This window comes from Arachis ipaensis, chromosome B10, assembly GCF_059453495.1.
Source record: "Arachis ipaensis isolate K30076 ecotype BB chromosome B10, ASM5945349v1, whole genome shotgun sequence".
NCBI classification, from domain to species: domain Eukaryota; kingdom Viridiplantae; phylum Streptophyta; class Magnoliopsida; order Fabales; family Fabaceae; genus Arachis; species Arachis ipaensis.
Window position 1 is genome coordinate 31,760,646 of NC_142435.1, and position 13,589 is coordinate 31,774,234.

At 36.7% G+C, this 13,589-nt stretch overlaps 1 protein-coding gene and 1 non-coding gene across 2 annotated transcripts in view; one reads left to right on the forward strand and one right to left on the reverse strand.

The window, feature by feature from the left end:
* LOC110268180 (uncharacterized) overlaps positions 1-10,298 on the reverse strand; it is a 38,239-nt gene extending 27,941 nt beyond the window's left edge. Inside the window, exons 1-4 of the mRNA XM_088490736.1 lie at positions 9,994-10,298; positions 9,885-9,895; positions 9,702-9,810; positions 9,520-9,598 (exon numbers count right to left, since the gene is read on the reverse strand). Of these exons, the coding sequence (XP_088346862.1) occupies positions 9,520-9,598; positions 9,702-9,810; positions 9,885-9,895; positions 9,994-10,298 (504 nt within the window). The remainder of the gene's footprint in view (positions 1-9,519; positions 9,599-9,701; positions 9,811-9,884; positions 9,896-9,993) is intronic.
* Positions 181-288, forward strand: LOC148579597 (small nucleolar RNA R71). The gene has a single exon (XR_015894992.1). It is a non-coding gene; the product is annotated as a small nucleolar RNA R71 (small nucleolar RNA).
* Positions 10,299-13,589: the final 3,291 nt, after the last annotated feature.

The following is a 13,589-nucleotide window of genomic DNA, read 5'->3' on the forward strand; positions in this document are numbered from 1 at the left end:
ATTCACATGATTCCTTTCAGAGGTGTACATGAATTGGTTATTTGCAATCATTTCAATGAGTTCTTGAGCTTCTGCAGGCGTCTTCTTCAGATGAAGAGATCCTCCAGCAAAGCTATCCAATGACATCTTGGATAGTTCAGATAGACCATCATAGAAGATTTCTATGATGCTCCATTCTGAAAGCATGTTAGAAGGGCACCTTCTGATCAATTGCTTGTATCTCTCCTAAGCTTCATAGAGGGATTCACCTTCCTTCTGTCTGAAGATTTGGACTTCCACTCTAAGCTTACTCAATTTTTGAGGTGGAAAGAACTTTGCCAAGAAGGCATTGACTAGCTTTTCCCAAGAGTTCAGGCTTTCTTTAGGTTGTGAATCCAACCATATCCTAGCTCTGTCTCTCACAGCAAAAGGGAATAGCATAAGTCTGTAGACCTCAGGGTCAACCCCATTGGTCTTGACAGTGTCACAGATTTGCAGGAATTCAGCCAAAAATTGATGAGGATCTTCCAATGGAAGTCCATGAAACTTGCAATTCTGTTGCATTAGAGAAACTAATTGAGGCTTAAGCTCAAAATTGTTTGCTCCAATGGCAGGGATAGAGATGCTTCTCCCATAGAAGTTGGGAGTAGGTGCAGTAAAGTCACCCAGCACCTTCCTTGCATTGTTGGCATTGTTGTTGTTTTCGGCTGCCATGTCTTCTTCTAGTTTGAAGATTTCTGTTAGGTCCTCTACAGAGAGTTGTGCCTTAGCTTCTCTTAGCTTTCACTTTAAGGTCCTTTCAGGTTCAGAATCAGCCTCAACACTTTGTCTTTGCTCCTGCTCATATGAAAGAGAAGAGAGCAAGAAAATATGGAATCCTCTATATGATAGTATAGAGATTCCTTGAGGTGTCAGAGGAAAAGAAGAATAGAAGGAAGAGGTAGAAAGAGAAGAATTCGAACTTATCAAGAGGGATAGAGTTCGAATTATTGATAGTGGAGGAGTGTTAGTCCTTAAATAGAAGGATGTGAGAAGAGGGGAAGAATTTTCGAAAATAAATTAAAAAGATTTTGAAATAATTAAAAGAAAATTTTGAAAACTTGATGAATGATTTTCGAAATTTGAAGTTGGGAAAGAAATAAAGTGATTTTTGAAAAAAAAAAGATTTTTGAAATTAGAAATCAAAAAGATATGATTGAAAACTATTTTGAAAAAGATGTGATTAAGAAGATATGATTGAAAAGTTATGGTTTTAAAAAGATATGATTGAAAAACAAATTAAAAAGATTTGATTTTGAAATTAATGACTTGGCTAACAAGAAAATATATGATCCAAACATTAAACCTTTTTCAACAGAAAAGGCAACATACTTAAAATGTTGAATCAAATCATTAATTGTTAGCAAATATTTTTGAAAATGGAAAGAAATTGATTTTGAAAAATATATGATTGAAAAGATATGATTTGAAAAAGATTTGATTTTGAAAAATTATGAAAACTTGAAAAAAAAATGTGCATTAAAAACAAAATCTTCCCTCTTGTGTCATCTTGGCGTTAAACGCCCAGAATGGTGCCCATTCTGGCATTTAACGCCCAAATTTCTACCTTTTTGGGCGTTAAATGCCCAGCCAGGTACCCTGGCTGGCGTTTAAACGCCAGTTTTCCTTCTTCACTGGGCGTTTTGAACACCCAGCTTTTTCTGTGTGATTCCTCTGCTGTATGTTTTGAATCTTCAATTTTTTGTATTATTGACTTGAAAAGACATAGTTTTAAAAATATTTTTGAATTTTCGATGATGAGAAACAATAAAAATGCAACTAAGATCAAATAAACAATGCATGCAAGACACCAAACTTAAATGTTTGTATACTAAGGACTATAACAATGTAAAAATGCATATGAAAAATAACAAAATACACTAAACAAGAGAATTTAAAGATCAGAGCAATGAAATCATCAAGAACAACTTGAAGATCAATGAAGAACAATAATGCATGTATTCGAAAAATGCAAGAAGAATAAAAACATGCAATTGACACCAAACTTAAAAATTGATACTAGACTCAAACAAGAAACATAAAATATTTTTGATTTTTATGGTTTTAAAATTTTTTTGTGATTTTCGAAACTTGAGTGGAAAAGAAAATAGAAGGGATTCAAAATTTTTAATAAGAATTCCAGGAATCATTGCAATGCTAGTCTAAGACTCCAGTCCAGGAATTAGACATGGCTTACTAGCCAGCCAAGCTTTCAATGAAAGCTCCGGTCCAAAATACTAGACATGGCCAATGGCTAGCCAAGCTTTAGCAGATCATTGCTAACAACAGCAAAATTGATAGAAATCAACAAGCTCTTGTGATGATAAGTTGAAACCTCGGTCCAATAAGATTAGACATGGCTTCACAGCTAGCCAGACTTCAACAGATCATCATGAAAACTCTAGAGTTCATTCTTAAAAACTCTGAAGAAAAAAATAGAAAATCTTTTTGTATTTTTGAAAAATTTTTCGAAAAATAAAAAGAAAAAGTACCTAATCTAAACAACAAGATGAACCGTCAGTTGTCCAAACTTGAACAATCCCCGGCAACGGCGCCAAAAACTTGGTGCACGAAATTGTGATCATCAATGGCGCCATCAACATGGTACGCTCAATTGATATCTCAACTCTTTGTCACAATTCCACACAACTAACCAGCAAGTGCACTGGGTCGTCCAAGTAATAAACCTTACGCGAGTAAGGGTCGATCCCACGGAGATTGTTGGTATGAAGCAAGCTATGGTCATCTTGTAAATCTCAGTCAGGCGGATTCAAATGGTTATGGATGATGAATGATTAAAAGATAAATAAAACATAAAATAAAGATAGAGATACTTATGTAATTCATTGGTGAGAATTTTAGATAAGCGTATGGAGATGCTTTGTCCCTTCCGTCTCTCTGCTTTCCTACTGTCTTCATCCAATCCTTCTTACTCCTTTCCATGGCAAGCTGTATGTTGGGCATCACCGTTGTCAATGGCTACAATCCCGTCCTCTCAGTGAAAATGTTCAACGCACTCTGTCACAGCACGGCTATTCATCTGTCAGTTCTCGATCATGTCGGAATAGAATCCAGTGATTCTTTTGCGTCTGTCACTAACGCCCCACAATCACGAGTTTGAAGCTCGTCACAGTCATTCAATCCTTGAATCCTACTCAGAATACCACAGACAAGGTTTAGACCTTCCGGATTCTCAAGAATGCCGCCATCAATTCTAGCTTATACCACGAAGATTCTGATTAAAGAATCCAAGAGATAAACACTCAATCGAAGGTAGAACAGAGGTGGTTGTCAGGCACACGTTCATAGGTGAGAATGATGATGAGTGTCACAGATCATCACATTCATCAAGTTGAAGAACAAGTGATATCTTGGAACAAGAACAAGCTGAATTGAATAGAAGAACAATAGTAATTGCATTGATACTCGAGGTACAGCAGAGCTCCACACCTTAATCTATGGTGTGTAGAAATTTCACCGTTGAAAATACATAAGAACAAGGTCTAGGCATGGCCATGAGGCCAGCCCCATGATCTAAGATAGCATAGGACTACTCAAAGATTAGACTCTGATCCCCAAAGATACAATAGCAAAAGGTCCTATTTATAGAGAACTAGTAGCTTAAGATTTACAAAAATGAGTAAATGACGTAAATATCCACTTCCGGGCCCACTTGGTGTGTGCTTGGGCTGAGCATTGAAGCATTTTCGTGTAGAGACTTTTCTTGGAGTTAAACGCCAGCTTTTGTGCCAGTTTGGGCGTTTAACTCCCACTTTGGTGCCAGTTCCGGCGTTTAACGCTGGGAATTCTTGAGCTGACTTTGAACGCCGGTTTGGGCCATCAAATCTCGAGCAAAGTATGAACTATTATATATTGATGAAAAGCCCAGGATGTCTACTTTCCAACGCAATTAAGAGCGCGCGAATTGGGCTTTTGTAGCTCCAGAAAATCCACTTCGAGTGCAGGGAGGTCAAAATCCAACAGCATCTGCAGTCCTTTTCAGCCTCTGAATCAGATTTTTGCTCAGGTCCCTCAATTTCAGCCAGAAAATACCTGAAATCACAGAAAAATACACAAACTCATAGTAAATTCCAGAAATGTGATTTTTAAATAAAAACTAATAAAAATATAATAAAAACTAATTAAAATAAACTAAAAACATACTAAAAACAATGCCAAAAAGCGTATAAATTATCCGCTCATCACACTCTCTCTTTGGATTCTCTTCTGTATTGCTTGGGAGAGTACTAGGAGGGATTTCAGTAACTCTTTTACTCAGCTGACCCACTTGTGCCTCCAAATTTCTGATGGAGGATTTTGTTTCAGTCATGAAACTGACAGTGGTCTTATATAGATCAGAGACTATGGTTGCTAAGTCAGAGGGGCTCTGCTTAGAATTCTCTGTCTATTGCTGAGAAGATGATAGAAAAAGCTTGCTATTGCCAAACCTATTTCTCCCACCATTATTATTATTGAAGCCTTGATTAGGCTTCTGCTGATCCTTCCATGAGAAGTTAGGATGATTCCTCCATGAAGGATTGTAAGTGTTTCCCTAGGATTCTCCCATGTAATTCACTTCTTCCATTCCAGGATTCTCAGGGTCATAAGATTCTCCTTCAGAGGAAGCTTCTTTAGTACTGCCGGATGCAGCTTGCATTTTAGTCAGATTCTGAGAAATCATATTGACTTGCTGAGTCAATATTTTATTCTGAGCCAATATGGCATTCAGAGTATCAATCTCAAGAACTCCTTTCTTCTGAGTCATCCCATTATTCACAGGATTTCTTTCAGAAATACACATGAACTGGTTATTTGCAACCATCTCAATGAGTTCCTGGGCTTCTGCAGGAGTTTTCTTCAGATGAAGAGATCCACCAGCAGAGTGGTCCAATGACATCTTGGACAATTCAGACAGACCATCATAGAATATACATAAGATGCTCCATTCTGAAAGCATGTCAGAAGGACACCTTCTGATCAATTGCTTATATCTTTTCCAAGCTTCAAAGAGGGATTCACCTTCCTTCTGTCTGAAGGTTTGGACTTCAACTCTAAGCTTGCTCATCTTTTGAGGTGGAAAGAATTTGGCCAAGAAAGCATTGACCAACTTTTTCCAAGAGTTCATGCTTTCTTTAGGTTGTGAGTCCAACCATATCCTAGCTCTGTCTCTTACAGCAAAGGGGAAAAACATAAGTCTGTAGACCTCGGGATTAACCCCATTGGTCTTAACAGTGTCACAGATTTTCAAGAATTCAGCTAAGAACTGATGAGGATCTTCCAATGGAAGTCCATGAAACTTGCAATTCTGCTGCATTAGAGAAACTAATTGAGGCTTAAGCTCAAAGTTGTTTGCTCCAATTGCAGGAATTGAGATGCTTCTTCCATAGAAGTCGGAAGATGGTGCAGTAAAGTCACCAAGCATCTTTCTTGCATCTCCACCATTGTTGTTGGGTTCGGCTGCCATGTCTGCTTCTTTTTCGAAAATTTCTGTAAGGTCCTCTCCAGAGTGTTGTGCTTTAGCTTCTCTTAGTTTCCTCTTCAGAGTCCTTTCAGGTTCAGGATCAGATTCAACAAGGATGTCTTTATCCCTGTTCCTGCTCATATGAAAAAGAAGAGAACAGAAAAGAAGAGGAATCCTCTGTGTCACAGTATAGAGATTCTTTTATGTCAGTAGAAGAATAGAAGAATAGAAGAATGAGGTAGAGAGAGAATAAGAGGAATTCAAACACAGAGAGATGGAGAGGGTTCTAATCATGAGTAGAAGAGAAGTGTTAGTAAATAAATAAATAAATAGAAAGAGATGAGAGAGAGAGTATTCAAATTTTAAGAAGAGAGAAAGGAAAATATTTTTTATTTTTATTTAATTAATTAAGTTAGAATTCGAAATTTAAGAAAAGAAATAAAAGCAAATTGAAAACTAAATAATTTAATTAATTAAAAAGATTTTTGAAAAATTTGTTAGTTAGTTTTCAAAATTAATGAGAGAGAAAAGTAGTTAGGTGGTTTTGAAAAGATAAGAAATAGTAAACTTTTAAAATCAAACAATAAGTCAAGTAGTTAATTGAAAAAGATTTGAAAATAAATTTTGAAAAGATAAGAAGTTAGAAAAAGATTTTGAAATTAAATTTTGAAAAAGATATGATTGAAATTTATTTTGAAAAAGAATTTGAAAAAAAATTAAAAATATTTGATTTTTAAAATTAAAGTTGATGACTTGACTAACAAGAAACTAAAAGATATGATTCTAGAATTTAAAGATTGAACATTTCTTAACAAGAAAATAACAAACTTGAAATTTTTGAATCAAAACATTAATTGTTAGTAAAGTTTTTGAAAATATGAAATAAAAATAAGAAAAAGATTTTGAAAAATTTATTTAAGAAATTCGAAAATATTAAGAAGAAAAATAAAAAAGATTTGATTTTTGAAAAAGATTTGAAAAGATAAAATTTTTAAATTAAAATTTTGACTTGACTAACAAGAAACAACTAAATTTTAAAACTTTTTGACTAAGTCAACCCAAAATTTCGAAATTTATGAGTAAAATAAGGAAAAGATATTATTTTTTATTTTTTTGAATTAATGAAGAAAGAGAAAAACAATAAAATGACACAAGACATAAGAATTTAAGATCAAAACAAATAATGCATGCAAGAACACATTTAATGTCAAGATGAACACCAAGAACACTTTGAAGATCATGATGAACATCAAGAACATATTTTTGAAAAATTTTAAGAAAAGAAAAACATGCAAGACACCAAACTTAAAAATTTTTGACTTTTAAACACAATGAATTCGAAAATGCACAAGAAAAACAAGAAACGACACAAAACAAGAAAATTTAAAGATCAAACAAGGAAAATCATCAAGAACAACTTGAAGATCAATGAAGAACATAATGCATGAACATTCGAAAATTTAAAAAAATTAACAATATGCAATTGACACAAAACTTAAAATTTGACACTAGACTCAAACAAGAAATACAAAATTTTTTTGGTTTTATGATTTTATTAATTTTTTTTGTATTTTTTCAAAATTATTTTGGAAGAAGAAAATAAAGAAATTCAAAATTTTTAATAAGAATTCCAAGATTTATGTAATGTTAATCTAAAGCTCCAGTCCAAAAGAATTAGACATAGCCAATGGCCAGCCAAGCTTTAGTAAAACATTGTAAATAACAATGTCAGATTTAAGAATCCAAAGGCTCATGCAATGTTAGTCTAAAGCTTCGGTCCAAAAGAATTAGACATGGCCAAATGGCCAGCCAAGCTTTAGCATAACAAATACAGACATGTCCTTTCTACAATAGAAAAACCTCAGTCCAAAAGATTAGACATGGCTTAACAGCCAGCTAGGTTTCAACATATCTCATGAAGCTCTAGAATTCATTCTTAAAAATTTTTGAATGATTTTTTTCGAAAACACAAATTTTTTTTTTCGAAATTAAAAATAAAAGGCTTAAACATAAAATAAAATTACCCAATCTAAGCAACAAGATGAACCGTCAGTTGTCCCTCGAACAATCTCCGGCAACGGCACCAAAAACTTGGTGCACGGAATTGTGATCACACTTTTCACAACTCCGCGCAACTAACCAGCAAGTGCACTGGGTCGTCCAAGTAATACCTTACGTGAGTAAGGGTCGATCCCATGGAGATTGTCAGCTTGAAGCAAGCTATGCTCATCCTGTAAATCTTAGTCAGGCGGATTCAAATGGTTATGAGGTTTTGATAATTAAAAGATAAATAAAACATAAAATAAAATAAAGATACTTATGTAATTCATCGGTGGGAATTTCAGATAAGCGTTTGGAGATGCTTTGTTGCTTCTGAACCTCTGCTTTCCTATTGTCTTCATCCAATCATGCGTGCTCCCTTCCATGGCAAGCTGTATGATCCTCTCGGATGAAAAATACCAGGTACGATTTCTGCACGGCTAATCAACTGTCGGATTTCTCGTCTCGGATGAAAAATACCAAGTACAGCTACCGCACGGCTAATCATCTGTCGGTTCTCACTAGTGTCGGAATAGGATCTCTCTATCCTTTTGCACACTGTTACTACGCCCAACATTTGCTAGTTTGAAGCTCGTCAGAGTCATCCCTTTCCAGATCCTACTCGGAATACCACAAACAAGGTTTAGACTTTCCGGATCTCAAGAATGCTGCCAATTGGTTCTAGCCTATACCACGAAGGTTCTAATCTCATGGACTCGGTCCGTATATTAGAGACCCAAGAGAAGATACTCCGGCTATCGTCCAGTGACTACGTTGAACATCATGTAGACCGCTTGTGGTTGTCAGGCACGCGGATCTTGGCTAAGCAAGTAACGAAGATAGTGGGTGATTGTCACGGGTCACCCCTTCATTCTGACTTAACTGAATTAAGTACGAGAGTATATCTTGGAGAAGAAGTAAGCGTGAATTGAAAGAGAAACAATAGTATTTGCATTAATTCATGAAGAACAGCAGAGCTCCGCACCTTAATCTATGAGGTGTATAAACTCAACTGTAGAAAATACATAAGAGAAAAAGGTCTAGGCATGGCCGTGAGGCCAGCCTCCAAGTCCAAAGATGATACGATTCAAAAGTTAATAGTTTTATTCATACTAAACTAGTTACTAGGGATTACAGAAAATAAGTAACTAAGTGCAGATAATGCAGAATTCCACTTCCGGGGCCCACTTGGTGTGTGCTTGGGCTGAGCATTGAGTTTTACACGTGCATAGGCCATTTATAGAGTTAAACGCCAGCTTGGATACCAGTTTGGGCGTTTAACTCCAGCTTTGGTGCCAGTTCTGGTGTTTTACGCCAGAAAAGGGTCTCTGGCTGGCGTTTTACGCCAGTTTGGGCCATCAAATGTTGGGAAAAGTATGAACTATTATATATCGCTGGAAAGCCCAAGATGTCTACTTTCCAACGCAATTGAGAGCGCATCAATTGGGCTTCTGTATCTCCAGAAAATTCACTTCAAGTGCAGGAGGGTCAGAATCCAACAGCATCTGTAGTCCTTTCTCAGCCTCTGAATCAGACTTTTGCTCAGATCCCTCAATTTCAGCTAGAAAATACCTGAAATTATAGAAAAACACACAAACTCATAGTAAAGTCCAGAAATGTAATTTTTGCATAAAAAATAATAAAAATATAATAAAAAGTAGCTAAAACATACTAAAAACTATGTAAAAATAATGTCAAAAAGGGTATAAATTATCCGCTCATCAATGTTCTTTGGCCTAGGTTCACAATCACTCTGGTGGACCATTTCTCAACTTCATAGATCTCATCTGCATCATCAACTGCCTAATAGGGAGTCCATTTGTTGCTCTCTTCCTTTTTTTTTTCTCTAATCTACTAAGTTGAACAGGAGCAACTTCACTAACATAGCCCATCAAACTCTTTTTATTTCAAGCCATAACCCTCATGACATAGCTCCTAACATCCTCCAACATAGTTATTATTGGTTTATCTATGAATTTCACAATTTTTTCATTAAAGACCTCACAGTTGTTGTTTGTTATACTGTCAACTTTTGGCCACTCACTGAAGTGAGACTTCGTCCATGATTTTGGGTCAAGCCTGTTCAAATACTCCCAAGCATGTGTGTTAACTCATTTCACCCTGTCCATGGCTGCTTTGAATTGTTACTCTGTTGTTGCCTTTGTACACTCCCAAACAGTACCCTTCATCTGCTTGTCCTTTAGTGTCTTTGTGAAATTCTTTTGTAAATGCATCAAGCAAAAGCGATGATGCACCCCTGGCATCACTTTTCTTATAGCAGGGATTAGACCCTGCAAATAATATACAATTATTAAATGCACCCACGACATAGATGACATTAATTAGACAAATCATAGTTATGTACTTTCTGTTGATCTGACATAAAATTTCAGCCATGTACTTTATAATCCCCCAAATTTTCATGGAGAAGTATAAGGAACCACTTCTAGTATTTTGCATCCACGACAGCATACCCAATGGGAAAAAGATGATTATCGGTATCCTGTCCCACCGTTGTTAACAACTGTCTTCCATAGTACCCCTTTAGAAAAGTCCCATCCAAAGCAATGAAAGGCTTGCACCCCAACAAAAATTCTTTCCTGGTTGCATTCAAGCAAATATACATCCTCCTAAACAAGGGTGTGGAGTCTGGCATTGGAGTTAAACCTATGCTAATTGTGCCACCTGGATTTGTCTTCATCAATATCAACATATAATCTCTTAACATCACATACTGCTCTTGCTCGCATCCTTCATTGATCTCTTTAGCCTTTTTCATTGCCTTCTGAATTTTTTTGAGATGGACATGGACATTAAACTCCCTCCTAAACCATGCCTTAGCCTCACCAAACTTTAATGTAGGTTGGTCTCTAAGCTTTTCTTCCAACTGCTCAATAACTCACTTCCTATCTACTGAAATGTTTTTGTGTGATCTACCACATACATGCTCATTAACAAATGTCTTAACTTAGAAACTATTGGGATGACGTGTCTTTGATGCATAATCTGTCATGGACAAGTATCACTGCTACATATAGCCTTGCACTTCCTTGCCTCAACCTTACTGAAGATGACACTCCTACCAAGGTGGATATTAAACTTTCTTACTTCCTTTTTAAAATCATCTATTGTACTGCATTCCATCCCAAACTCAAGATGTACCAACCCCATGCTCCATTTGGGTTTTCTTATGGCCAACTAGTTTCTCCAAAGCCTTTTCATCATCATCACTATTCGGGTTAACTAGTTCTTCAGATTCATAACCATGGTATCCAGGATCAGAATCTAAATTATCAGGGTCCTTGATAAACCACTATTTTATGGTTTATCTTGTGTCCAATTGAGTGGTCTCATCAACTCTTTACCCACTTATTCATATGATTTGCATGATTTTACAATTCCTTCCTAGTTTTGTTCTATGGTTGAAAACTTGCTTTCTAGAGATCTTTGATTTGTGTATTTTAATTCTCCTTTATACCATTCGATTCCGTGATCCGTGGGTTAAGTGTTTCAGGCTTTATAGGGCAGGAATGGCCTAGATAATGGAGAGGAAGCTTGCAAAAATAGAAGGAACACAAGAAACTAAGGAGATGACCAGTGAGCATCGACGCGCACGCATGGCTCACGCGAGCGCGCGATATGAAGAAATTTGCAGTGATGCGTGCGCGTGCTTGACGCGTACGCATGGATTGGAGTTCTGCAAGATGACGCGTGCGCGTGCTTGACGCGAATGCGTGACACGCCAAAACGACCAGCGATGCGTACGCGTGACTAACGCGTACGCGTGACATGCGCGATCTGCAGAATTAACAGAAAATATTGGGGTGATTTTGGGCCGTATTTTGACCCAGTTTTTGGCCTAAAAACATAGACTAAAATCAGGGAACATGCAGAGACTCAACACACATTCTCATTAGGATAGTTTTTAGTTTTTAGATCGGAATCTAGAGAGAAATTACTCTTCCTCTAGGTTTTCTTGACATTCATAGTTTTAGTTTTATGCTTTTGCTTTTGGATATTGAAGAGTCATCACCTCCGTTGAAGATACTATTCTAGTTTGTTTCCTTACTTACTCTTTTATTTATTCCATATTCTTAATTCTTGTTTAGAGTGGTAATTGGATTATTTTGGATTTATTAATGCAAAGGATTACTTTTATTTTTAATTAATTTTCAATCCATATTTTATGATTATTTCTTCTTATATTTTTATGAGCGTTATATTCATGTCAATGGAGTAGATTCCCTACTTGACATGGGGTTAATTAAGAGGAGACACTTGAGTTGGAATGCTCTAGTGATTAGTTAATTTGGAAGTTGTTGGCTAATTCTGTATTTACTAACGCTAGACCTTCCCAAGGGAGAGGACTAGGATTTGCGAATAAGAGTTAGCTCAATCACTTGACTTTCCTTTATTTAGTAAGGGTTAACTAAATGAAAATAACATCCTCTTTATACTACACTTGAGAAAATTCCAACAAGGATAGAACTTCCAATTAATCATTCCCCCAGTCAAGGATTTTTATTTTCAATAATATAAACCTCTTTTAGTTTTCATTGCTTTAAATTTACAATTATTTATTTTCTGTCAATCACTCTTAAAATCTCTCAGAAAAATTCCTGATTAATAAATTAGTACCCTTTTTAGCAACTCATTGGGAGACGACCTGGGACTCATACTCCCAGTATTTTTATTCTAAATTTTTGTGACAATCTTTCTAAATTGATGAGGTAGATTTCAGCTGGTTAGGAGCTATACTCGCAACGCTGTTTTCACATTGACTTCTTAATTGGCCGACTCCCGCCTTACCCATCAATTTTTGGCGCCGTTGCCGAGGAGTTGCAATTGCGTGCTAAATTATTAATTAGTGTACATATTTTTATTTTTATTTGCATATTTTATTTTATTACCATGAGCTATATGTTTCTATTATTGAATGATGCGTTCACTGCCTGATCTGAGCTTAGCTGCATTTGATCCTGAAGTTGAAAGAACTATTTCACGTATTAGGCGAGCTCGGCGTCGGTTAGCCTCTGAGGGTGGTGAAGTGATTGTTATCGATTCACCAGTCTTATCTGAGGGCAAATCTGAACTACCATCTGAGAGTGAAATAAGCTCCTTTACTACTGATTCAGTTGATTCACGTGCAGATAGAATGGCAGCACCTAGGAGGATTACTCTCCAGGAAGCTGGAGCCCCAGATTTTACACTACAGCCGTATCAAGTGCGTCATCCAAATCTGGCTGAAGATTTTGAACTGAAGACTGCACTAATCAACTTGATGCCCAAGTTTCATGGCCTACCTTCTCAGGAGCCCATCAAGCACCTCAGGGATTTTCAGACAGCCTGTTCTACTGTTAGGCGTCATAGTGCAAATGAAACTTCTATTCTATTAACTGTCTTCCCGTTTTCTCTTGAGGAAAAGGCGAGGGAGTGGTACTACTCCCAACCTGAAGCAACTATTACCAACTGGGATACGCTCAAGAGAGAATTTTTGGAAAAATATTTTCCAGCTGAAGTTACAGATAGATTGAGGAAAGAGATCTTCTGCATTGTTCAAGGTGAATCAGAAACTCTCTATGAGTACTGGGAGCGTTTTAAGAACCTTCTGGACGCATGCCCCATCACATGATTGACAGGCTAGTGTTGATCAGCTACTTCACTCAAGGTATGAAGCCTCGGGATAAAACTACATTAGATGGTGCTAGTAATGGTTCCCTGAAAAAGTATAAGATCACAGATGAAGCATGGCAACTGATAAGTGACTTAGCTGAGTCTACTCAGAACCACAGGCACAAAAACAGCCACTCAAAGGCTGTTGTAGAGGTTTCTTCTAGCATTGAGACTTCTGCTCTCACACAGAGTATATGTGAAATGACCAACCTACTGAAGCAGATGCAGTTGAATCAGTAACAAGCTCAGTCTCTCCCACCACAACAAAGCCAACAATTGGTCCCACAAAGAATATGCAGAATCTGTGCTGATTATAGTCATTATACTGATGAATGTCCGCAGCTCCAATAAGAAGACAACACTGTGGCAGCCACTCATAACTTCTATGACCGCCAGA